This window comes from Amblyomma americanum, chromosome 4 (genome assembly GCF_052857255.1).
Source record: "Amblyomma americanum isolate KBUSLIRL-KWMA chromosome 4, ASM5285725v1, whole genome shotgun sequence".
Taxonomy (NCBI): Eukaryota; Metazoa; Arthropoda; class Arachnida; order Ixodida; family Ixodidae; genus Amblyomma; species Amblyomma americanum.
The window spans coordinates 205,986,988-206,014,003 of record NC_135500.1 but is presented as its reverse complement, the minus strand read 5'-3'; the positions used below and the strand labels follow the sequence as shown (position 1 = coordinate 206,014,003).

The 27,016-nt window shown below is 44.5% G+C and overlaps 2 protein-coding genes across 15 annotated transcripts in view; one reads left to right on the top strand and one right to left on the bottom strand.

The window, feature by feature from the left end:
• Window positions 1–27,016, bottom strand: part of LOC144129167 (LETM1 domain-containing protein 1) — a 369,791-nt gene that overhangs the window by 172,729 nt on the left and 170,046 nt on the right. The gene's annotated exons all lie outside the window — the stretch shown is intronic.
• Window positions 1–27,016, top strand: part of LOC144129165 (histone-lysine N-methyltransferase eggless-like) — a 120,007-nt gene that overhangs the window by 88,156 nt on the left and 4,835 nt on the right. For 8 of the 14 annotated variants that reach the window (XM_077663126.1, XM_077663128.1, XM_077663132.1 and 5 more), the window contains 7 exons: window positions 2,636–2,779; window positions 4,577–4,894; window positions 7,117–7,247; window positions 10,608–10,673; window positions 17,879–18,129; window positions 23,400–23,471; window positions 26,042–26,205. In XM_077663126.1, the coding sequence (XP_077519252.1) occupies window positions 2,636–2,779; window positions 4,577–4,894; window positions 7,117–7,247; window positions 10,608–10,673; window positions 17,879–18,129; window positions 23,400–23,471; window positions 26,042–26,205 (1,146 nt within the window). The remainder of the gene's footprint in view (window positions 1–2,635; window positions 2,780–4,576; window positions 4,895–7,116; window positions 7,248–10,607; window positions 10,674–17,878; window positions 18,130–23,399; window positions 23,472–26,041; window positions 26,206–27,016) is intronic. The other 6 variants (XM_077663130.1, XM_077663134.1, XM_077663129.1 and 3 more) reach the window with 1 other exon arrangement.

Here is a 27,016-nt window from a genome sequence, read left to right as displayed (position 1 = left end):
CCGGCCATGCCTACCGTAGCTTCCGTAGCTGCCGGTAGAGCGGCACGGCTGCTTCGTCCCCACGCACTGCAGAAACGGCATGTATTCACCAGCTGCGTCACTGTGGGATCTGCGCAGTAGCATAAAAAGGAACAGCTTCGATAGGTTTCTCGCAGATAAGTAGGCCGCCGTATAAAGCTCAGCCTGGGTCTCGATCGACGCTGCCAGCTACCACAAAGGATTCATAGCGGGTAGATGTTACTCTCACTTGCCTAAATTGCATCATGGTACACTTAAAACAGTGCAAGGAAAAACCAACACAGATTTAGCTGCACTCGTAATTATCATTTTGATGTGTAAAGTGTGCCGGCCGGCTCACTCGCGACCAAGAAATATTTCCTGTTGGTAGTGCAGCATATTATAATGTGTGTAATTTGTACAAACATATATAAGGGAGCGTTCACTGCATTTAATATTTGCTTGGGACTATTTCCTAATACGAACAACATAATTATATTTGATTAATGTGCAGAGGTTTGCTATTGCCGCTCTTGCAAGGTCACGTTGCTACGTTTAGAACAGCGCACTTTATCTTGTGAGAAAAGCCATATAAGTATGTTTAGCTCTTTTCATTGCATGGTGCATTATAAGCAGTTTCATGAGGTGATGCATGACCACGAAGCTTGATTGCAAGAAAACATCCGCGGGCGGGAATTGCTTGAGCTGCAGTGTTCTTTGGTCTTCTTTTTTATCATCGCATGACAGTGGCGGGCACGCAGAAAAAAAATTATGAACACGCTTTGCTGCGTCCATCACACATAGTTTGCAGGCAAGTGGTATTTTGTGACCCAAGCCGCTGTGTTGTTTGAACACCTGCATTGCTCAGCAACCAATTTGTTAACTAGCAAAAACTGTTGGGTGAAAGACTAACGAGATATTGGGGATTATAAGCTATTATGGGCAGTGCTAGCTGGCAACGCACTGCACGGCAGGTGTTAGACGGTGAGTGCACGCGTCTGCACGTCTGAGACAATGCCATTGCTGCTTATCACTATTGTCCCGAAATAAGATCATGCTGGCTAGTACAATGTGTCAAAGATGCAGTATTATTGACTAGGGTAGAAATCACCGGCAGCAACGCTTTGTTTTTGACACCAGCAATGCTCACCGTACAGTGCTCAGTGCCGAGCTGTTTCCACTAACACGCTGTACGTGGTCAACGCGAGCCCTTGGACTTTGAGCAAAATTACTAAGTTCAATTTATGAACCTCTCTTGTGAGCCGAAGAAACTGAAAACATGCGGGCTCGAGACCTCCCCGTAATGCCTGCTCCCTGGCCTCTTGCCTACCGTGAGCCCACTAGCAAATGCAGCGCCATCTCGTTTGTTTGCAAACATGCAGGAGTTCAATATCATGTAGTAAAAAATTCTGTGATGCAGTTGGCATAGAATGCAAACTCCCTAAAATTTGCTTTGAGGTGGGAGCCATTTAAAGTAAACCACTGCATTTTACCTGCTGCAGTGGCTCGGTGGCTGCGGCATTCAGCTGCTAATCATGAGTTTGGGCATTGGAATCCCGACTGTGGTGGCCATATTTTGATCGAGGTGAAATGCAAAAACGCTCATGTGCTGTGCAGTGTTGGTGTGAAAACTGCCAGGTGGTCGAAATTTATCCAGAGCTTTGCACCACAGAGATTTATCTCTTCCTCCTTTCACTCACTCCTTCATACCTCTCCTGGTGGTGTGTTTCAGGTATTCACAAGTGAGATAGGTACTGCTCCTTTATTCAACCCTCTCCCCCTTTTTCTTTCCCTCACCTTCTTCCTCTGAACTTGTGTGCCTGAAAAAGCTGTGTGAATGCCGTGGAGTGCAAAAGTTTCGAATTAATTTAACCCTTTCAATATCTGTTCTTATTTTCCGGGAATGAGGCACACACAAGGAGGGAGCAGTTTCAGCAGCCTGGTTTAAGTTAAAACAACAGCTTGTGAATAAGAGAGAGAATGAGAGATGGAAGAGTGATGCAATGACCTTGGCTTGCCGCTGATAGCCATGAGCGAGCCTGTGGAGTGGCGTGTGCTCCCCCTGTAAACTTGATGCCCTGTAGCTGATGCGGCGAGAGATTGATAAAAAACCTTCCACAAAGTTACCACAGATGACAGAACCACCCTTGCAAATATTTGAAAGAAAAATGCAATCGTAGGGGTGTTCGTGCACAGAGACGCCTCCACTGCTTTCATATGTTGAGCGCACGACACTAGTGCTGAGCGACCACACCGATCGACCATGCCTCCATTGGAGTGAGGGGTTGGCCCGGTTGCTCCGTAATCTGCGATCATCAACTGACATACCCCTCGAAGAGATGACAATACAAGCTTCTGGAAATATACCACAGGTGGCGGCATCACCCTAAGCATATTAGCTTTGTGTTCCAATGCTCATTCTTGAACACAGATTGAAGAACGTACGAGTATGTCAATGGCACTGGAAGGATTAAAAATTAAATGCCTCGCGGTAAAAATAATGGCATAGAGGACATGACAAGCGCATTTGTTTATCTTGCTCATCAAATGGCATGGGCGTATGACTTGTCCTGTATCACTAGTTTAATTTAATAACTGCTCTTGAATCTGAAGCGATATTTTTTTTTTACATTTGCAGGTGATCGTCCCATGTGTAAATAGCGTTGATGACACATATCCTGCATTTGTTGAGTATTCTTCCGAGCGCTACGCTGGTAAAGGGGTGAACCTCAACCTGGATGAAGAATTCCTGTGTGGCTGCGACTGTGAAGATGACTGTCAGGTAAATTTATTGAACATATTGCAGGTTTGGAAAGGGCTGTGCTGTTTCCAGGGAAGCTTATGTTGTCAGCTATTGCCTGTGGCCTTATGGTGTAGGGTAAAGTACTAGGGTCCTAATGATGGAACAGTCTGGCTTATCATTGCTTATATGTAGGCATGTGCGAATAGTGGTTTTTCGGTTTGAAGTGAATTCGAAGCAAATAGTAATCTTGTTCGAGTAATTTCGAAGCAAATATTTCGTATACTTCTTACGCACAGAAAACTTTGAATGGCAGCGGCACATCAAGTATTTTCAAAATCGTGTATTTTTAAAATACTTAAGGCTATTGAATGAAAGAAAAGAGAGAATGCACTGAAGCTTTGTCACACTCATTGCTGCTGTGCCGACTTTCCGCAAAAATGGCCATCAGGATTTGGGGGAGCCGGCCCTCTTGTGGTGCCGACGTATCTGTGGGGTGTGAGACCTGTATGTGTGGCCTCCAACTGCTGCTCTTCATTGCGATTGCGTTGTTGCTTAGAATGCTGCTTTTAAACGGCGACCCCATGATGCTAGGCTTGTGCACCGCGCGCCCAGTGCCACCCCACGTCAGGCGTTAGAAGAGGCACCTATCTTGTGTTTCGTGCTAGCTCCCCTTCGTGCTTGTGGCGTCATGCTCGTTTAGTGGATTTCATGCGGAGAAGAGTGGCTGCGGCACCTGCATTCAGCTCAGACTCGTTCCGTGGAATTCAAGGGAACCACGCATCCTCTGATTAGAGAGATTTATCATAGCGTGATCCACTTCCGCGGGGGGCCACTGCATATGTGCAGACTCCCTGAGCACGGCACGAGGCACCATGTGTCGGCCTGCTGTTTGCACACCTGCCCCGATGGAACCAATCAGCACGTGCACACTAGCGTATCTGTTGCCACAAGCATGTGTAGACTGACGTCAGCATATGCATGCGGCGCGGTGTCAGTGCTTCGGTTATGTGCACACCACAGTGCCAACCCAGAGGTGGTGCGCTGGACTCAAACCATACGAAGCAAAAGAGTTCCAAAACGTTATTCGCTCAAGATGAACACTTCGAGATTTCGAATGCCGTGCAGTTGGATCGAATCGAATATCGAACTCTTTACTATTAAACCGAATTCGCACATGCCTACTTTATAGTCTGTCCAAGTTTCTTTGTCAAGTAGCAGGTGACACGCGTTACCTGCTTTGTGTTTCCTTTTGTGGATGAAGAGGCACATGGGGCTGGGAGCGTAGGTCAGAGGTGAGAGGCGTGCATAGCTAACATAAACTTGCTTATTGAGTCATGCTGTGGCCAGAAGACCATGTAAAGCTGCTGGCTGATGGCCCACCGTGTTTTCACGGGATGGATTTAGAGATATCGTGATTTTATCGTAAGACCATTTTGAGATGAGGGGTGAAAACACTTGAACTTGTTAGAATTTGCTGTGTTACTTGAAAAATTGGACTCTACTACCATTTTGAGATGCGTTTACTATATGAAGCTTAGCTGTTCTATATCCCACGTCTTTGGTGCACTGCTTGTCGGGCTCCTTCTCCTTCCTGCTCCATTATTCAATCATCAACCATATTAATACTTGTGACCTGTACTCTACAGGCCACAAGGTCCAGCTCAGCCATCTGGTTTCTTCAGTAGCATCACTTTGTTGATGGTCCCAGGAACAGGCCAGACTTTGCCACTGAATTACTTTTCATTTCATTGAATGCACTCCTTAAAACCCTTCAGAGCAGTGCTTTCTTCCTATTTTGAACTTGTCCGAGCTCTGCAAACTTGCTGCTGCTTGCAGGACCGAGAGAAGTGCAGCTGCCAGCAGCTGACTGTGGCGGCGACGGAAGCCCTGGCTAGCGGCCGGAATCCCGATGCAGGCTACCACCATCGGCGGCTTCTGGAGCCTCATGTCACAGGCGTGTACGAATGCAACTCCCAGTGCCACTGTTCTCGCCGCTGTTTCAACCGGGTGGTGCAGAATGGCCTGCGCAGCCGCCTGCAGGTGTTCAAGACCGAGAAGCGTGGCTGGGGCATCCGCTGCCTCGACGACCTGCCCCAGGGGAGCTTCATCTGTGTCTATTCCGGGCAGTTGCTCACAGAGCAGGCTGCCAATGAAGTGAGTGCTGGACGTGGGCCTACTCATTGCATATTATATACGTTAGTGGTAGCCTAGTGGTTTGAGCATATCCGTTGGCCCCAAGGCCACTGCGTACCGATTGGTTTACTAATGGGTACAAGGTAGTGGCTGAGAAAATGTTTGAAATTTCAAGTAGTTTGTGAATAGTGTTTGTGGTTGGATTCGATTTGCATTGCACTTTTGCTGTTCAAAGTATTCAAACCTCCTAAGCACTCTGTAATTACAACATTTTCTGTTTGGCTGAACTTGCTGTCAAACATTGCGTCATTTCCAGACGGCAGCATCCGTCATTTGTCACATGAGTTAATCTTTTCTCATATGATCGACTGCTAGCGCGCAGCCAAAACATGCGCGCTGTAATTCTAGGCCTTGCATAAAATCAGTCTGCGGTGCTGCTCCTGCACATGCACGTTTCGCACTGCATCATGCTATGATGCCGACAACAGTACCTTTAATTACTTCATGTGCAGTGGTTGTTTCGTTTTCTGTCATTGTGATAAGAGATGCGATGCGCATGCAGGTGGCCCGATGTAATGGAGGATAGCGGAATGGGTGAAGCTGCAGTTGTGTCGTAGTGACCGCTTTGACCGTTCTCAATTGTTAATAGTTAGATTTTAGAAATGGCACATCTTAGGCCATAGAGGAGAAGAAAAAAGCGAGCAGTGGGTATCGAAAGGGGCAGCCACAGAGCCGAAAGCACTCGCGTGGCTGTGGGCGGGGGTGAAGCGGCGGCGGCGGCGACTGCTATTGGTCGGTTTGGGCTGTGTTTGCGTTTGGAAGGCATTCCAAAATCTGGAATGCCTCCGTGGAGCTCCGTCGACTCGAATGTCATCTGAACCTAATGCCGTTGAGAAAATTCGTGTAGCAGCGTAAGTGCGGCAGTTGAGTCGAATGACATTTGGTTGGAAGGCATTCGAAACACCCCTGTAGCAGGGGTATAACTTTTTACAGCCTTGCTGCAAATGGAGCTCAAAGCCAGCAGTTGCTTCGTTATGAACTTTGTGAAAAGGCACGATTTTCACTTCGGAGGCAAACAGGCATCTGCCAGAAATGCTATTGAGGGGGGGCACCGTTCACGTCATCCTGACATTAGTGTGGTTGCATTAATGTTGCTTGTTCCAACTGAGAAAAGGTTAATTTATTTATCGAAGCATGAAAATCAGGTGCACATTACTCGAAGGCATTACACTTGTGGGCGCATTATAATCAAGCAAATTTGATATGCTTGGGAAAATGGATATTTGATGATGGAGGTGACATGCAAGAAAGCTGTGCGATGTCAGCGCACTAAGCGCACATTAAGCAAACCAGAAATGCATTAGCTATGGGATTTTTTTAGTAAAGCTGCCTTTGCGTCATTAAAACTAAATCACTGTCATAATCTACTCGCGGCATACGTTTCAGCTCTGTATGACATGTAGTATTGGGATTAGGGTGGAACATATTCGCAGAGTTGTTCACAGTAGATATACTTATATTGAGCAATGTCTTTAGGCAGTTGTTTACTTTAAAAAAATGGTGCGTTTTTGTTGTGCAGTGCGTGTTCATTGAAAGGATTCGGAGGGTCAGAATTCTCCTCACCTGAACTCTGCTACAATGAAATTCACGTCGCGTTTAAAAGGTTTTCTCACTTTGTTCTCATGAAATGTGTTCAAAATAGCAACAGGCTGAACTTTTTATTGCATTTGCATTGAAAACTGTCAGGTTTGGTAGCCTCCACCATTTCGACGTCGCTCAACTTTTGCACTCAGGATGATCCGCTGAACGTGTCTGCTGAATGCGGCAACACCTTGCACACGTCATGGCATGTATCGGTTACCACCTCCATTTTATCATGGCATCTGGGGTGCAGGATGCTACACTCGGCAGCCCCATCTTCGCAGGAGTGCTAATTAGTGCAGTTGTAAAATTACTTGAAATATGTTCTGAGGTTTGCTCCACGAAAGGTACTTGCGTATACTTGGAAATCTTGCCACACAGAAGCGTTAGCTTATAAGCTTTGTGTGAGTACATTTACATGCTTGTTACCTGCGGTGTCAATTTACATTCATTTCTTGTTCGAAGAGTTATACGTTAGGCAAAGCTTGCTTTGCTTTGAATTAGAAGCGTAACCAGAGAAAGACATCAAAAGCACTGCTTGCATTATCAAATATTGCACTCTCTTTGAGCAATGGTTATGTTTTTCTGTGTGTGTTATGTAGGATGGCAACCAGTATGGTGATGAATACCTTGCTGAGCTGGACCACATAGAAGTGGTGGAGAAGCAGAAGGAAGGCTACGAAAGCGATGTCGTTGGAGCTTCAGATGAAGAGGACACTGATGAGAGTGTGGAGTAAGTATGAAACGTGTAACAAATGGTCTCTGGATGTGATAGAATATTTTGCTGCATCAAACCAAGTACCTTGTAATGCATTTCTTCACGTGCAGTGTACACGTATTACTTACAAGCAATGGTGACGCTGCTTACCTTCGCTTTTTTATAGCTACTTTTTTTGCTTTCTGTGTCACTGTCTTTGACCTGCACCTGATCTGGACTTGAAATATGCATCCTTTACTGCCTTACTTATGTGAGTGACACAAGTCATAAAATGCAATTGTTTGCAGGCTAAGGAAGGCAGTAGACATAACTGGAAAAGGAATAAGAAATTGTCTTCCATATCATTACTGTCTTTGTTCAGTATTGAAATTTTTTTATTGCTGCTAATAAAATTTATAGCATTAATAAGTTTTGTAGATAGGATATCGACAGTAACTCATCAAAAATTTGATTTGCTATATTTCTCTAGACACAGAAAATCTGAAATTTTTGTATTTGGCTTCCCTTTCCTGTACAGTCGAGGACCAAAAATTCGGATGCCTGATTTTCAGACATGCTTGATTGCCGTATTTACACGATTGTAAGCCGACCTATTTTTTAAAACTTGAAAATCCGAAGTGGAAGGGTCGACTTACAGTCGAAAGGAAAACATCACCCCATAAGTAAAGGCGAGACAAACGAGATACTAGGCTTGCCACAGCGTGGTTGCATTTTTGCTGCGTGGCCGTCACGTCGCGCTTGGTGCTGGCCTTGAGCAGCTGCTATTTCAACTTGCAGAAATGGCATGCCCTCCCCGCTCGTGCGGGTGGCGACCGATGGCGACTATCGATAAACTGCAAACTGGCACCCCACACGTGGCTGCTGACTGCGGTTGCTGATAAGCGGCGGCGGCCCGATGACAGAATTGCGTTCTAAGGGAAGCTCAAGCATCCAACAAGTTTTCTTTTTTACTTTCAAATGCGCACTCGGCACTCAAGGGAGCGTTGATAGTTGACGGAAGCGCCACTGTTCCAATCGAGGCGGCACCCCCACTTGGAACAGCTGCGGTGCCAGGGAGTGTCGATAGCCGACAGAAGAGCAGACGCCATTCACGCGTAGTTTCTCTTTGGCTCTGATGCATTTGGCTATTGCCGGCCGCGTTTCACAATTTTTTAATGTAGTGCTTCGTCAGTCATCATTTGTGCTCCTGGTCAGGCATGCGACCGGCGCTCGTTCACGGCTACATTCAAGATGGCTGCCATTTTTGACGCCGAAGAAACGAATAGCCGCGCGCCGGGCCGCAAGTTCGATGTTCGCAACGGGCAACATAGGTGTGGCAGCTGCAGCGAGGAAAATTTTCAACTCTTCCATGTGATGTCGTGATGTGGCTGTTTGCGAAGTGCTGGATTTCGCTGGACGACGACGTTAGAACGACGTGCTGTGGGACTGCAGCAGCGATCACGATGGCAGTGCTAGTGAGGACGATGGTGCAAGTGTGGACGAGTAGTCCACTGACTAATACATTTTCGTTTCGGAATGTGCCCACGGGCATGCCTGCACGCGGCAACCAGTAGCAGGTGGCGATAAAACGCGGCCGCTGGATAATGCTATCGTGTTCAACCATTCAAGGCCAAGCTTAAGCAACCTCGGAAGTTTTTTTTTTTTTTTAATTTTTCGGAAATGTGATTTAGGAGGGTTGACATACATTCGTGTCGACTTACAATCGTGTAAACACGGTATTTGGACTTTTTCGCGGCACCGCGACATGGTTCAAAGAGGCAGTGTATAAGAGTGCCTGAAATTTCGGATGCACCGCAGCTGACTGCTAGATTTTTCGGACCTTGTTCGCACTCACCGCCAATACCGAAGCCACCATATAATGTGTACAGTGGAATCTCATTAATTCTAACTGCAGGATCGATCGAAAACTTGATCAAACAAACTTAAATTCAAGCTTAAAGAAGCCTCTTAAGTTGTGATGCTGAAATTCTGCACGAGTCGGCGCATTGCGCCCGCGCGGTTTTGAATTCGTGCTGCCGTTTAACGTCTTCCCCTGCACAAACTTGAACAGCATTCCAAGTTTGCTGAACTCATCTGTGCCAAGTCTATTGGCCCTGAACACGGGAAGAGGTAACAGAGAAGCGCGTGGGAGGCGTATGGCTTCACAGAGACAGCGAGCATGGAATGGTGGCGCTTATTAAAGCGAGGTCAGAGTACCTGCGGCAAAACGCACTGCAACTCTGACTTTTCTATCATAAACCTAAACAACTGGTGTTTCCATAACAAGCAAGATGCCTCTCATTATACGCAAGCCACCGCACAATGCGTATCACCGGATGCGATGCCGATTTTGGCTCTAGTAGCTAGGCCTAATGACGAAGGCCAACGCCGACAGAGTGCTTGCTTCGGCCGTTTCTCAATTCTTATTGTTTCGCTATATTCGTGTTCTCGTTCCGAGCCCATGGTACTGCGGGCGCAGCGTAGTTCCCGCAGCGGCATGTTCGCTTTCCCATCTAGACTTTGTTCCAACCCGTGCGTTCATCAGCGACATGCCGAGGGCAGTACAGCCAGGCCGAGCTCGTGAAAGCGGCCGCCGCCCGTTGTCTGTGCATATGACGCGCGGTGAAATTTCGTACTGTGGAGCTTCAAAATGTGTTCAGTACAACTAACCCCTTCCTCGGGCATATTGGTAATAGGTTCGGGATTTTTGCAGTGAAACTTGATTTTCCGGACTGCCCGATTTTTCGGTTATTTTTGCGGAGAGTGAAAAAACTGGTCATCGACTGTATATGGATGTTCAGACTTACTTCTAAATCCTTTGAGGCACTTCGTGCACAATTGTGTACTCTTTTCCTCAGAGTGTGCTACAACCAGCAGTGATTTCTTTGTTTCAGATGAATTTAGCATCCTTCATATTACTGAGATAGTGCTTCTTAATGCAGACTAATGAATATCATGAATGGTATTCCTCAAAACAGTGAGCTTGAGCACATTGCTTGCTGTTTTCATGCATGTTTTCATGTGGTTTTGCCACCACAAATACTATCAACTTTATTTTTGTGTATCTTATGTCATGCCATGTGTATCTTTGAAACAGAAAGTGATGCCATGGTCCCTCAGGTGTTTATTTGTGAAGTCCGGTATTTTGCTATTTCAAATTTTAACTGTTGCTACACTTTGTACCAAATTTTCTCCATGCCTCTAAAAAAGTACCTGTTGTTTTCTGTTGGAAAACTGACCATTTGGGTTTCTCGAGTCTTGGACAAGGCATTTTGGGTGGGAAATTATGTTTTGAGTGGCAATATTGAGCAGCCAAACATAGGGTTCCAGATATCATTTCTACACATTGTGGAATAAATGCCTTAGAACTGATGAACCTTTGAATTTTTTTTTCAGTGAGGAAGACATTCGTGAAGGCGTGTCTGACTCTGATTATGACTCTGGTGCTGCTGATGTCCCTAGGTAATTATACTGGATCTCCTGGTGCTTTGCAGTGCCATCACAAGTTGGTTATTTTATAGTGTGCATCAGAAATGACCTTGGAAGCAGGTGCCAGTGAGAGGTGCAAGCTATGCATTGAGATTTAGCTTCCAGGCTAAGTCGTGGTGGATAGATAGTGTGAAGCTTGAAACTAAAGCATTTAGATAAAGCATTTTAATGAGGTACGTACATGCCTTTCCCGAGAAATAGACATAAGCGGAAAAAGAAAGTGTTCATGATGAAGTGTACTGGTTCCCATGCATTGACAAGAAGTGCAGATAGGGAGCAGTGAAAAGGAGTGGGAAAAGGATCGTATTCACTCATCTCTATTCCTGACTCTGTGGACAATTCCTGCTGAATCCAGCCACCTTTCGGGGTGATTGATTAATTTATTATTGATAAATGTATTTACCATTAAGGTTCAAGGAGCATTAAGAGGAGGGCAGGGTGTGTAGAGGTATTGGCAAGAAAAACAAAAGAAACTAAAGAACAGGGGAAAATAAAGCAAAAAGAAAATACGTGCTTTGCAGCTGTGGTGCATGTCAGTGAACAGACATGTTGACGAGTACTGAAGTTAGCATGAAAGTAAAATTCATCTTGTGAAAACCTTGGTAATGGACATCTCAAAAACTACGCGCCAACGGCGACTTTTCGCCGTTTCATCAAATGCTTTAATTCGTGAATGCAGTTGGTAATGTCAGTACCAGAACTGCTTAATAGTGGTAAGGGTATCCACGGCTTCTTTCGGTGTATGACGTTGTAGCGCTGGGGTTTTTTCGCATGTGGCGTCGCGTGTGAGGAGGCTTCACCTCAGAAGTGAACAGCACATCACACGCGCAGAGTTTAGGCCCGCTGCGCGGAAATGCCGTGTGAACGAAAAGAAGAAAGGGAAGCGCACATTCGGGCCTGAGTCGCAAGTTGTGTTTGAAAAACAAAATTAAAACAAACTAAAACGACCCAGCAGTCATCGTTCTGAATGGTGGCCTTGGCTGGCTGATTGATATGTGCGGCCGATAGCCGCCATCGTCGCAGGATGGCGGCGAAGTGCTGAAAACATGGGAAACAATGCAATATGCCTGCAGTTCAGTCCCGAGGACAAAGATATGGACGATTGCTTGTCGAGCAGATCATACCTAGACACGGCGCCACTTTGGGAGGCAATCTCAATTAGCCGATGCCAGCCCCTGGGCGTCCAAATTAACGAGCTTCTGACGCCATAGACTTGCTTAGGTGTTTGGCGGGAATACGTTGGCAGTCTGAATTCACGGGGGTCCGAGTTACCAAGGTTTTGCTCTATAAACAAGGCCAGGTAGTGCAAACAGATGGTTTGTCACAGCAAGCTTTGAAAGCGGTAGTCTGAAATAGCTTCTGATGTCGTGGGTGCAATGATGGCGAACAAAGCATAGGTTTGGCAGTGCAGGCCACGACAGGTTTCGATAAGCAGATTATAGAAATATGTGCTTTCCCTCAGTGCCCTCCTGGTTTGTCAGTATTGTGGCTGCTGTGGTGTTGGTGCTAGCTATGTACAGTCGCCGACTGATTTTTCGGACACTCTAGGGACCGTGAAAACTTCAGAAAAATCAGGCAGCTTGAAAAATCAAATTTCTTCAAAAAAATTACTTTAGCTACAGTGTAATCCAGTTAATAACGATACCAGATATAAAGGTATATCGCTTATAACAATAAAATTCTTCAGATTTATCAATTCTCTCATTGCACCTATGTAAAAATAAACAGTGTGTGTGTGTGTGTGTGTGTCTATATATATATATATAAGAGACGCCGCAGTGAAGGGCTCCGGAAATTTCGACCACCTGGGGTTCTTTAACGTGCACTGACATCGCACAGTGCACGGGCCTCTAGAATTTAACCTTTATCGGACCGCCGTGGCCAGGATCGAACCTGCCTCTTTGGGCCAGCAGCCGAGGGCCGTAGCCACTCGGCCACCGCGGTGGCAGCTTGAACTGGGTAGAGACACTGGCTAAGCGCAAGGCGACATCTTTGAACCCAGTTAGGACTGATGCTTGGACGAGTTGGTATGCCATTTTCAAGAAGAACAGCGCAAATTAAACAAGGACTGAACAAAGACACACGGACCCGCCCTCTTCCCCGCATTTGTCATTGAGATGGTTGAGAATTTACTTTTTTTTTCAGTGTTAGCTTTTCTTGGCCGTTTCGAGCTGTCCGCAGCTTAGACCTTGGCTGCATGCCAAGATGTGCGCCAAGATGCTGCAGGCCAATAACATGGTAAAGCCACCAGGTGTTATTTTTTTTTTTTGATTAGAGCTCCATAGGGAGTGGCGGTGGCTGCCTCGAACTTAGCAGAGCGCCAAGACTCTATGTGCCCTTTACAGGAGCGCTCAGTGGTGGTGGCTACATGAATGGGGTAATACCGTCATGCATGGGGGAATATGTGGGTGTGTTCTTTTTGCTTTTTTTTTTTTGCGGGCCCGGATATAATGGTAATCAGTTATGATGATTGGATTTTCCGGCTTTCTCAATATCGTTGTAAGTGGATTGCACTGTAGTTGCCAATATGTCAGTGTAAGGTGGTCAGTGGTTTTTTCCACCTTCTGAACCTCCTTATGACTAAATCACGCTGCGCGCCGTGAAGATGAAGGATGGTGACTGTTTTTACAAACTCTGCATACAATGGCTATACTGTCTTTAGTATGTCGCCCCTGAATGCACGGGCTGGGACAAAGAATAAACGTAAAAGTGAACATATCGTTGTAGGAACGGCGCTGCACCCATAGTACAAAATGTCCAGAGCGAAAAGGCAAAGATGGCTAATTGATAATAACCGACAAATGGCCGAAACAAGCGCCCCGTTGGCATTGGCCTTCATATTAGGCCTAGTAACTAGAGCCAAAATCGGTATCGTAACTGGTGATATGCACTCTGAGAGGTTTCTGAAAAGTTTCTTGCGTCTTATTAAGATGCCTTTGTTGACAGTTTTATGGTATAAAAGTCAGTGTTGCGTTGCATTTTACTTCAGATATGTGTACCTTGCTTTGAAATGTACCACCATTTTCTTTCATGCTCACCGCCTTTATAAAGCCGTACACCTCCCACACGCTTTGCTGTTACCTTTTCCCATATTCAGGGCTATAGGCAGCACAGATAAGTTCCACCAAACTGTGGCTACTATTCCAGTTTATGCAGTGGACGTTGTCCAATATAGGTACAGATTTGAAACTACGAGGCTGCAATGTGCTAACTCACGGAGAATATTAGCCCTGCTATTTAAGAGGCTTCCTTCTAGGTAGAATTTCATTTTGTTTAATCAAGTTCTGATCCACCTTGCAGTTTGAATTAACAAAGTTCCACTGTACACATTATATGGCAGCTTGACTATTGCCGGTGAATGTGAACAAGGTCCGATAAATCGAGCAATTAGTTGCAGTGCGTCCAAAATTTCGGGTGCTCGTATACATTGGCTGTATAGACCATGTCTTGGTGCCGTGAATAATTTCAAATTATTAGGCATGTCTGAAAAATAGAGGGTCCAAATTTTCGGTCATCGACTGTATAAGTGAAGGTAATTGAGGGAGGCTGGCCTTTTCATTCTGTGACGCTAGTTATTGCTACGAAAAAGAAAAAAAAGATTTTTGTCTAGCTGTTAAGACTAGGTGCCAGAAAAACTTCACTACGACTCGGGATTGTGGTCTGCATTTCACTAAACATTGTTCAGTAGAACCCTGCTTAAAATTTCTGTGTGCTGCGTTTTCCCGGCTACTACGTTCTTGTTAGCCAGTCTTGCCCATGCTCCCTTAGAAATCCATGCATCACGTCGCAACTGTTGCAGCGTTCCTGCATACTATGCTGCAAATGTCACTTTGCGATAGTGCTTCACTGTGTCTGGGCATTTTAGCAGACTAGGTTTAGCGTAATTTCAAATTATTAGGCATGTCTAAAAAATAGAGGGTCCAAGTTTTCGGTCATCGACTGTATAAGTGAAGGTAATTGAGGGAGGCTGGCTTTTTCATTCTGTGACACTAGTTATTGCTACGAAAACAAAAAAAAAAGATTTTTGTCTAGCTGTTAAGACTAGGTGCCAGAAAAACTTCACTACGACTCGGGATTGTGGTCTGCATTTCACTAAACATTGTTCAGTAGAACCCTGCTTAAAATTTCTGTGTGCTGCGTTTTCCCGGCTACTACGTTCTTGTTAGCCAGTCTTGCCCATGCTCCCTTAGAAATCCATGCATCACGTCGCAACTGTTGCAGCGTTCCTGCATACTATGCTGCAAATGTCACTTTGCGATAGTGCTTCACTGTGTCTGGGCATTTTAGCAGACTAGGTTTAGCGTAATTTCAAATTATTAGGCATGTCTAAAAAATAGAGGGTCCAAGTTTTCGGTCATCGACTGTATAAGTGAAGGTAATTGAGGGAGGCTGGCTTTTTCATTCTGTGACACTAGTTATTGCTACGAAAACAAAAAAAAAAAGATTTTTGTCTAGCTGTTAAGACTAGGTGCCAGAAAAACTTCACTACGACTCGGGATTGTGGTCTGCATTTCACTAAACATTGTTCAGTAGAACCCTGCTTAAAATTTCTGTGTGCTGCGTTTTCCCGGCTACTACGTTCTTGTTAGCCAGTCTTGCCCATGCTCCCTTAGAAATCCATGCATCACGTCGCAACTGTTGCAGCGTTCCTGCATACTATGCTGCAAATGTCACTTTGCGATAGTGCTTCACTGTGTCTGGGCATTTTAGCAGACTAGGTTTAGCGTAATTTCAAATTATTAGGCATGTCTAAAAAATAGAGGGTCCAAGTTTTCGGTCATCGACTGTATAAGTGAAGGTAATTGAGGGAGGCTGGCTTTTTCATTCTGTGACACTAGTTATTGCTACGAAAACAAAAAAAAAAAGATTTTTGTCTAGCTGTTAAGACTAGGTGCCAGAAAAACTTCACTACGACTCGGGATTGTGGTCTGCATTTCACTAAACATTGTTCAGTAGAACCCTGCTTAAAATTTCTGTGTGCTGCGTTTTCCCGGCTACTACGTTCTTGTTAGCCAGTCTTGCCCATGCTCCCTTAGAAATCCATGCATCACGTCGCAACTGTTGCAGCGTTCCTGCATACTATGCTGCAAATGTCACTTTGCGATAGTGCTTCACTGTGTCTGGGCATTTTAGCAGACTAGGTTTAGCGTAATTTCAAATTATTAGGCATGTCTAAAAAATAGAGGGTCCAAGTTTTCGGTCATCGACTGTATAAGTGAAGGTAATTGAGGGAGGCTGGCTTTTTCATTCTGTGACACTAGTTATTGCTACGAAAACAAAAAAAAAAAGATTTTTGTCTAGCTGTTAAGACTAGGTGCCAGAAAAACTTCACTACGACTCGGGATTGTGGTCTGCATTTCACTAAACATTGTTCAGTAGAACCCTGCTTAAAATTTCTGTGTGCTGCGTTTTCCCGGCTACTACGTTCTTGTTAGCCAGTCTTGCCCATGCTCCCTTAGAAATCCATGCATCACGTCGCAACTGTTGCAGCGTTCCTGCATACTATGCTGCAAATGTCACTTTGCGATAGTGCTTCACTGTGTCTGGGCATTTTAGCAGACTAGGTTTAGCGTAATTTCAAATTATTAGGCATGTCTAAAAAATAGAGGGTCCAAGTTTTCGGTCATCGACTGTATAAGTGAAGGTAATTGAGGGAGGCTGGCTTTTTCATTCTGTGACACTAGTTATTGCTACGAAAACAAAAAAAAAAAGATTTTTGTCTAGCTGTTAAGACTAGGTGCCAAAAAAACTTCACTATGACTCGGGATTGTGGTCTGCATTTCACTAAACATTGTTCAGTAGAACCCTGCTTAAAATTTCTTTGTGCTGCGTTTTCTCGGCTACTTTGTTCTCGTGAGCCAGTCTTGCCCATGCTCCCTTAGAAATCAATGCATCACGTCGCAACTGTTGCAGCGTTCCTGCATGCTATGTTGCAAATTTCACTTTGCGATAGTGCTTTACCGTGTCTGGGCATTTTGGCAGCCTAGGTTTAGCATTTTCGGAAGGCTACGGCAGACCTTCCAAAGCGTGACTCTGCTGCCACCGTGTTAGGCGGCTTCCAGCAAGGGTGCAACTTGCCGGCACTGCCAAGCACTTTTACGGATGCAAAGAATGTCGTAGTGTCTGCCTGTGCAGTTCCATCACCAGTGCGGCGCAAGCACGCACAACGGAAGGCACAAATTCTAGGTTCCAGTACATGCGACATGTATAGGATTAAAGCGGCTGAGCATCGTCTGCTTCACGCGGCCTCCCCTCCAGCAACAGCTGTTGGGGTAGAGTGAGAGCCACTGCAGCACATTTAGGACATTGTGTGCATGAAGAATCACTTTAGCCACAAAGCCCTGTGCATTCTAAAGAAGCATGCTGCCCTTACTAGAAGTAAAAAAAAAACAAAATAAAACAAAACTGGCAGACTACGGCATACAATTTCTTCACGTTAGCTTCTCTGCCCATGGTCCTGTGAAAAACTTAAGGGGGGAAGCTGGTCTTGGAAAAAAATTTTTTAGTAACGAAGTCACAATTATGAAATCTTCAGGGAACATGTATTTTTGCGTGCTGATTCCAAATATGGAATTTAATTTAATGTACAACAAGTCCTTGTTGACTTGATGCAATATGTTATGTCACTTTTTGTGGAGAGATTTAACGAAATTTTGGTGCAGGGAACTTGCTAGAATGTGTGCCGTCCGCTTGTCTTGACAACAAGCTATGCAATAAGGGTAAAATTATTATCCCTCCTATCGCAGAAGTTGAGTTACAGAGTTTTGAACTTGGTACTTCACAAACTGGAAGAAAAATTTGTCTTCCTGTTTCTGAAGTGACAACTTCAAAATTCTATAACTCAGCTTATGTGACAGGCAGGATGATAATTTTAGCTTTAATGCATAGATTAATGTTACGAGAAACCAATGGCATAAATTCTAGCAAGTTCCTTGCAGCAGGATTTCTTGAAAGCTCTCCACAAAAAGTTACTTAACATATTGCATAAGTGCTCAAGAAATTGCTGCACATGAAATAAATTCCATATTAGGAATCAGCACGCAAAAATACATGTTCCCCGAAGATTTCATAATTGTGACTTCATTAACAAAAATTTTGTTCTAAGACCCTCTTCCCCCCTTAACATTGGGGTTCTGCTGTATCTCTGAGTGTGTTTTCTCGTCTGTGCATTTCTTCAGGCAGCCAAGTTCAAGGCTGTGTAAACAGAGGGTGGAATCGCTGGCCGATGACTCCTCTGACAGCAACAAGGCCAATGAGGATGAGGATGGTGACAGTGGCAGCAGTGACGGAAGCCAGAAGCCAAGTAAAAAATCCAAGGAGGAGAACAATGCCAAGGACAAAGCCAAGGAAGGCTTGCCAGAGAAGTCTGCATGCAGAAAGTCGTCGGACACCAAGAGCACCAAAGATAACAAGCCTTGTGACCAGACAGGTGTTTATGCTGTTTACTCTCATCACTTGATAAACCGAAATGGAGCGCTAACTGCGTTAGATGCCAGAAATGCACACAGCTCTGTCTGGACTGTAGCATATGCAGCAGCAGTTGTAATAAGCAGTCTCTTTCATGGCTACCTTTCAAAGAGGTGTGTAAAGACTGGTGTGCGCATGTTATGAAACTGGGCAAACTATGTAGGTGGACCCACCCTGTGAACAGTTGTGCATGGCAAGTTTTCATTTAGAGAAGTTACGTCAGTTTGTATAGTTTGGCATCAGCATAGCAACGTTGCCTCTGAGCTTTGAAACTCTCTGGACATAAACCTTAGAGACCACATAAGCACAGTGAACTGTTCAGAGTTTAAATCATTCAAGAACCCAGACAGGAAATATCTGAAAGTTTAACTGAATAATTTAGCTGTTATAATTCAGTGTATTTTGGAATTAGAAAATTTGAATACATCCCTGATGAAAATGTATGTGTGATGCATACAGATTTGCAAAATTTAGTTCCTGAGAAGAAAAAAAAATGTGTAGCAATAAAATGTTCTTTTCATTTAGGCTAGTATATGATGTAAGCATTAAGAAAGTTCTTTTGTTTTTCACTTACTTTCTTCTTTTAAATTGGTTTTTGGGGAAAGGAAATGGTGCAGTATCTGTCTCATATCTCAGTGGGCACCTGAACAGCTTAAGAGAAGGAATAAAGGAGGGAGTGAAAGAAGAAAGGAAGAAAGAGGTGCAGCAGTGGAGGGCTCTGGAATAATTTCGAACAGCTGGGGATCTTTAATGTGCACTGACATGGCACAGCACAGGTTTCGCCTCCATGGAAATGCAGCCCCCTTGGTCTGGTTCTTCCCCTTTTCACCTTCTCGTCTGTTTTCTCGGTGCACAGCTTAGGTGTCTGCACTGAATGAGGCTGTTATTGCGCCTCTTTGCTCATAATCTCTCCTCCCTGTAAAGTAAGCTCTGGCTAGTGTGGCGTTCTTAACACATGGGCCATTGTTCTTGGATATAGAAGTGGTGGGAAAAAAAAAGTTGTAAATTAATTGCAAGTGTGCCTTGAGCCACGCTTTGTTTTGGGGTTTTACAGTTTGTGAAATGTGCAGGTTATCAGGTGAGCTTATTTTTTTAGATTACTGGCATATTTTAATGAGAAGAACTGGACCAGGAGAGTTAGTGAAATGGAGGGACAGAAGGTCAGCTCTGGATGGAGGACGATGGGCTGTATTAATTTCTTTTAGCATGTTTTTTTTGGTATAAACGTAAGGTTTATAGTTTACAATCAAAAACTAACTCTCGCTACAGCGCCATAAGCCATCACTCCGATGTTTTGAACCTGCTGCCAAAAATTTAATTCGGCGCTCCTGGACAAGCTGCGCCATCTAGTTTGCTTCTATAACACCAACTCTTAGGTTCTATGTTTTTTTTCTTCATTTTTTAATGTGAGGAGGCGATGTGAAAAATGAAACTTTGACTGTACAAAGTCTGCCAGTCAGTGATATGTCATTCGTTTCACCACTTACTTCTCAAAGTCGGAAGACTACACTGAGCACTTTAGACGGGTCTGATGCAGTCCTTCTTTAGATGCAGAGTTCCAATAGCGAGACTTGTCTAAGGCCCGGGACGTCAGCATGTGCTCGCACATGTTTCGTTTTACCGTTCACTATGTATCTTATGTAGTGCGCTTGATTTGTAAATGATGAAAATGATTTCATTTGGTGCTTTAGGGTCTTTGCAAAACATACTGACAAGGTATTTTACCAAATGTGCCAGCAGAATTTTGATTGCAATGATCTCAAGGAAGGCCACGCCCCTTTTCCACCCATAAAACCCATTCCCTACCCACTGAGAAAAAAAAAATGGGAGAAAAGGACTGCAAGCTGTGCTGTAAAAAACATGAACTGAACTCGGAACAATTATAATGTGCACCATATTTCAGATCTATCTACGCGTCACATTCTCATACGACTGCTTTCCCTACTGGCACAGTAGTCATAGTCCCTCGCTTGAAAGGCCACAGAAAGTGCGGTGTATTATGTATGCAGCTGAAAATGACATGAATGGTAGCTAAGAACATGTGGAATGTTTTGCATATTTAAATTCTTTTTTGGTAATCAACTTCTGGCTCGGTGTAGCTGCTTATGTTTTTTTGCTTCTGTTGTTTTTTGTGTTACCAGCATATTTAATCAATAATTTTTCTATAAAAGTTTTGCGCACACAACTCTGTCATTTTTTTCGTTCGGAAGTATAATCAATAAGCTACAGTTTGATTCTTTACAATGCACAGTGCATTTGGCACTCGAAGAAATAATTTAGAATTAAAAACAGTCAAAACCAGTCATTTTGTTCGTGATAAGGAAAGAATTGACACCTGTGGCTTGGTGCAACATTTCCTATCAACACTTGTAAGGGCTGCACCCGTGCATGGGCCGCACCCTGTTTTCCCTAAGGAAACATTTAAAAAAAAGATCCACGTAAGGGCAGCACTCGAAACTTTCCATGACCAACGCGGGAATAGTCTTCGAAATGCACACGCAGTGGCCTCTGTGATAAGCTCCGGCTGCGAGCAACGAAGTGCTTGATTGCGGAAAAGGCTGTGCACGCACACAGGAGCTTCCAACTGCTGCCCACAGATGGCTACCGTGGCCGCGGCTTATCCTCATCATCGTCAACTTCTTCCGCTGCGAGCTCCCCCTATCCATATCGGCATCAGTATCACCAGCTCCAGCTTTTTGTGGCTGTCAAAGGCACGGGAATTGTGGTAGCATATTAGTTCACTGTAGTTGTGGCTTTTGTGTGCTGCCGCCGAGCGTTGCAATTTTGGCACGATGGGCAAGCACCTTAACTCTTTTGTTACAACACGAAAAAGGACTGTTTTTCATCAGGTTCAGACAAACATTTTTTCTAGAAAAAGCATGATAGGTAAAAGTATACAAAATGCATAACAATGATTGGAATAGAATGCGCTTTCTTATCAAATTTATTTCAACAGAAATACTTGTTTTAAGTGCAAAAAATAGAAAAACAAAAAATTAAAAAGGAAAAATAATTGTATATAAAATTCTAGCAATTACTAAATGATTCAAATTCTTTTTATAACTTGGCACTAAAATGTAAAAGTTATAATGCAAATACTTTTCGAGCTAGAAATCTTTTTCTTTACGCTCTTTGAAAAGGCTGATTTCAGTGTGTCCTAGATATGATTTTTACAGTGACACAAAAGCAATAGGAAGTATTGTGTTATGTGTCAAAATAAAGCTTGATAAGCATCCCTTTTTAAAAATGCAAAAAGCAACTAATATCATTTCAGGCAAAACCGAGAAAAATTATACAAATACAACTAACAGGCCAATGTTCCTGGCTCCGTTTGCACCTTTTCAGCATCCGAACCAAAATCCCATCGTCAGAGGCCCTATTATTCGATGCATCCTTCATCACACCTTTGCCCATTGATGCCCTGAGGCAATAAATCTCGCTTAAAAAAAAATCTGCTGCTGCCGATGCAGTAGAATTGCATGCAGTGGGGTTTTTTCGAGTGCGCACCATCGCCGTGCTCGATGCCATGCTTGAAGCAGCCTACACTTTAGCCTCCGCTTCAACGGCATTGCAAAAATTCGCGCCTTGTGGGGAAATTGCAATCTACGCAGAAAAATGAAACTAGTTTCTGAACAACAAACCAGATGGCACCGAATCATCGTAGAGACTTCATATGCGTCATAGCAACGCACCGTTCGCATAAGTGTGCCGGAAACCGATAGCGAAACTAACAGGCCAACGCTCCGAGCTAAGTTTCCGAAGTTTTGAGCACTTAGATTAAAATCTGACAATGCAATATGATCGTCAGAGACCCTGCCACTCGATGCATCGAAAATATATGCTGGCGATGCAGTAGAATCACATGCAGTGGGGTTTTTGCAAGCGCGCACTGTTGCCGCGCTGGGAGTGCCCTACACTGTAGCGTCTGCTCCAAGGGCATTTAAAAGATTCGCGCGTCACGAGAAAATTGCAGTCTACGCTGAGAACGAAACTGTAGTTACTGAAGAACAAACTAAATGGCGCAGCATCACCGTAGCGGCTGCATTGTAGCGCTTCGGTTCGCGCAAACAGTCTGGGAACAAGAAAAAAAACCAGCGTTTCGAGCTGTGGTTGCACTGTTTGAGCTTCGGAAACAAAACCTGACATTGCAACATCGTCGTAAGAGTCCCTGCTACTCGATGCATCAAAAATACATGCAACAGGGTTGTTTCGAGCGTGCGCTGTTCCCGACTTTGACGCCTTGCTCGGAGCGTTCGACGCCGCACCGTCAACTTCAAGCGCATTTCAGAAATTACCAACTTTTGGCAAAAATACAAGTTACGCAGGAAATGAAAGTTCAATGTGTGAACAAACCAGATGACTCGGCAAGTTCGTAATAGCTGTCGTCACGCTGTCATAGCAGTTTGAATTTTTTTATCACCAGTGATCGATGCCTAGTGGCGTGGCAACGAAAGAGCTAATAGCTACATGGAGAGTTTGCTCTCGAACATGGCAAGTGTGCGACGGGTAGGAAATTCGACGTGACCGAGAAGTGCGTCCGACGATGGTGCAACCAAAAGGATGCATTGAGGAACACACTGCTGCAAAAAGCGTGCTCTCCGAGGCAAGCCGTGCAAGTTTCCCGAACTGGAAGAAGAGCTGCTCTGCTATGTGATGGAAGTGCGGAACAACGGCTACGCGTTGACAGCGGACATGCTGCGCCCCCTTGAGGGATAAGCATGCACCAGAGCACAGCACCAGCTCAGAGTTGGAATACTTCACGAGTGACAATTGAACGTAGAATAAATGCCGCTGATTCACTGATTGGTGTGTTTTTACTTAAAAATTTTTTTTTGTTTTTCGCACATCGCGTGCCTGGACCGCACCCCGAAAATTGGCCCCCAAATCTGGAAAAAAAAGTGCAGCTTTTACATGCGTTTATACGATAATAATGGCATGGTGATGGTTCCTGCTATCTCATTCATTGTAAACTGGGAAAGCTTGGATTTTACTGTGCTTGAAACCGGAAATTGGTGCCTTGTGTATTGCACAGTGAGCACCTAATTAGTGGGCTATCTCCTTGCCCTTGAAAGCCATTAGACCATTTTTGCTTATAAGAGTTACATTTTCATTTAGCATTTAGTGCATTTGAGAGCATTAAAACTTAATGTGTTTCAGGATGCAAAGTTATTGTGCTGGTACTCATTGTCTGCTAATAGAGAGTTGAATCTTTGTCCCAATTTTTCTTTGTAGCAGGGGAGGACAACCAGCCTGGCACAAAGTCTGAAAATGCAAAGGCACTGAAGAAACAAAAGAAACAGACCGGTGAGTACCGATGCCCATGTGCATGCGTCACAATTGCCATGCTATACTTTTTGTGTCAGAAGCTTTTAAACTCGTCCATAACCACTTTTTTTTCGTCTCCAGTAAATACACATTGCATGTCAATGTTTAAATGAAGCGACTCTTGCCTTTTCTAAATAGTGTACTTTTTGAACCATTAATTATGTTTACAGTTAGAAAGGATTGAGAGGCGCTTGCATTTATGGACAGTGTCCCCTTCATTGTAACAAAAGAACTGTAGCGCGACCAAGACGAACACAAGAATAGAGGCACACAGGACTAGCGTTAAACTTCATCTAACTTTATTCACCGGTAGCGCAGCAAATATAAGGAAAAAACCCCGATCATGTGCAGACACCAGATCACATACACCACTATCAACAGAACCGTTCAAGATATGCCATCTCCGATTTGTATAAATTCACAGACGTATCGCTAACACAATATACGCCTCTTTTCCTTATATGAAATGCCTCCAGTAGTTCCCTTGCCCTAGTATCTTTGCTTTTGCCCAAAATCTTTATCTCATGAAACCGTGGTTGACAGTCCCCTTCATTCTGTGGCTAAAACACTGTTCCATCCAGCTTATGTACAGCCAACGACTAGAAGATAGAACCCTGCATGCCACAACCGCGACTGTGGTTATACAGTCTGGCCCAGTTATAATGAAGCCGGCAGGAATTGGAAATCACTTTGCTATATCAGCTATTTGGTATATCTGGACTATGAAAAAAAAAAAATACGGATATGAGCAAATTGATTTATTGCCACTGGAAGAAGTGGTCCAGCATTCCCTGAGCGCACCTCATTAGTATGGCCTTCAGGATCACGTCCTCAATGTCGTCCAACAGCGAACCGAAGTTCTGGCCGATCTCCAGACTCACGAGGAACATCCGTAGAGTGTCAACCACCGCGTTGGCTGCTGTAGAGGCTACTGCCTTAGGGGCACAGCCAGTGAGTTCCGTTGCAGTCACTGTTTCAGGCACTGTCCACTGCGGTCCCTTCCATTCCAACAACTTCGTCAGGTATCAACTCCTCTATGGCAACTAGATTGTCGTTGGCGAAAACAGTCTATTTGGCGCAGACCTAGAGGCGCAAGGTCCAACCACTAGCACTGCCAGAGCTGCTCTAGGCAGGCTGTCATGGCGGCTGCAGCAATGTCGGCCGTGGCAGCTTGTCCTCTGCAGGCATCACGTCCATGCTGCTGCTTTGGGAAAAACCGGCTTTCTCGAAGCAGTGGGTGATGGTCAGGTGTTTCACGTCCCTCCAGGCTCTGCTTGTGAAGAAGATTGCATCCACCAAAGGGACCTTCATGTCAGTCACGTTGTCAGCAGTGCAGACATTGATCAGGAGGTGCTCATTACTCGGTGCTCTATCACTCAGCACCTGTAGTGGGCCAAAAGTTGGCATTAACCCTCTTTGTTCATGGGCTGCAGCTTGGCGGTAGTTGTTTGGGGCAGGAACAAAGCATTGACAGTGCTCAAGTGTGCTTTGACGTGATGCGCACCGCAGTTGTAAAGCAACGCCAGCACCTTGCGCTTCCCTTGGACTATCTCTTTGTCGAGCCACTTGGCAAAAATGTCCTGCATCATCCATGCCTTCTTGTTACTCACGTACATCACTGTCATAGAGAGCACCTTGGTGAAGTCATGTGGTTTCTTGGCTTTGCCAATGATTAACATGTCTGGCTTGTTCGAATGATTCATGTTCATGCACATCAGCATTGTGATCCGTATTTTGCTGGCATCCTGAATTAAGGATGCCACCCATTCTACTTGAGACATCCTTTGTTGTTTAATAGACGTTTTATCTCCCTCTTTTTCTCCTGCCACGCATTTGTCCATCTTGGCCTCAAAGTCTTCGATGACATAAAAAAATACCATAAAGACCATAAAAGAAATGCCAGTTAGAGGTTGGCACGTTGGTCGATTTGGTATTGATACTTCTTCAGCACCACTGGCAAAAAAGTAAAAAGCATGGCATGTGGCTATTTGCAGCCAAAACTTTATATAGTCGCCCATGTTGCAGTACAGAACTTGTGTTAGAGGTTATCACTTAGGAATGAAAATTTGGAACCTCAAAGCATCTTTTTTACTAGAGGTTTGCCTCAGCTTATGCCTGCAAGCCAACTATAACTTAAGTAAAGCAGCATGAAAAGTGGCGGGAAAACAGTTGACTAGAACACTGTGGTAACATTTCACTAAGAAACTGCCACTTGCCTGTTCACTAGTGACACAGATTTATTAGCCAACACACGAGTCACCCATCGTAGTTAGTCCAAAAGGACAGTGCTCATGGAGCTGCCATTTCTGAGTGATCCTCGACGTTGTTGCTGAAACGTAGAACGCATGTGTGGCACACGTGTGAACTGAAGATTTTAAGAACTGGAATCGCCATTGTTCTGTAAATTTTTTCTCTTTGATGCTGAGATATGTGTGTGTTCAACTTGTGCATCATAACAAACCATTTGCAATAAAAGAACATTTTGGTTTTCAGTTTGGTTTGCCTTACATGGTTTTATGCTTTCTTTTTGCATGCATGTTTGGCGCCAGGCGACAAGAACATGGTCAAGGCCAAAGTTGGGACCGTCGATGGCCCCACTGAGGGCACAGAGCCTCAGCCGCCACGATTACCGTCCACTCGCAGCTTTTTCAATGAAGAGTACTGCTACATCATGGATGCCAAGAACTGTGGAAACATTGGTCGCTATTTAAATGTAAGTTGTGGGATGTGTGCAGAGATGGGTGCTTGCTGCATGCCGGCTTGGATCACCATTCAGAACCAGTGCAGTTTTCTTATTCGAGCCTGTTATATTGGTGGCTGCATATCATTCAACATGATCACTTTTGTTGACACTTTCACACACCACAACATCCAGTGTTGTGCCCCGTTGCGGCAGAGGGCATTTATAGATGTCGCTGAATTTGTCTTATTTTATGAAGTGCAGTATGCCTTGCATAATTTCTTTTCTATGCATGACGTCTGACCTTGGCCTCAAAGGTTGTGCCAATTGCTTCTCTAGGCATGTCGAATAGGCTGCAACATTGCACTTAGCCTGTTGCTGTTGTCAGCAGAGGTGGTGTAGTAGTTTTCATCACCTGTTGAGAGGCGACCATTCGGCCGTGCTGCTGTTTTAAACAAAACTTGCTGGAGGCTGTTCTGCTATTTAGCCATTTATGTGACTGAGAGTGTGTCCACTGTCCAGCCACAAGTTTTTCAGTATATCTTGTGGAACTACTGCTGGTAATTAGTGCCCATTGAAACTGATTGTCTTTAAAAGTTTCTGTTCCAAAATGCTGATCTTGGGAGCCTGAGGGAAGGCAGATGGGATGGGAGCAAAGGGTGCACTGCACCCTTAATTTTTTGCTTAAACTGGCGCCACCAGTAACTCTCCTTTCTCTTGATCATTGGCCCTGACTTCAGTTTTGGTGATACGTAAAAGCCACAAGACAAATCTTGAGAGCGTGATCCTGGGTGTTAGGAGAGGCCAGCAGTTCTTGCATATCTAATACAAGCTTAGATGTTCC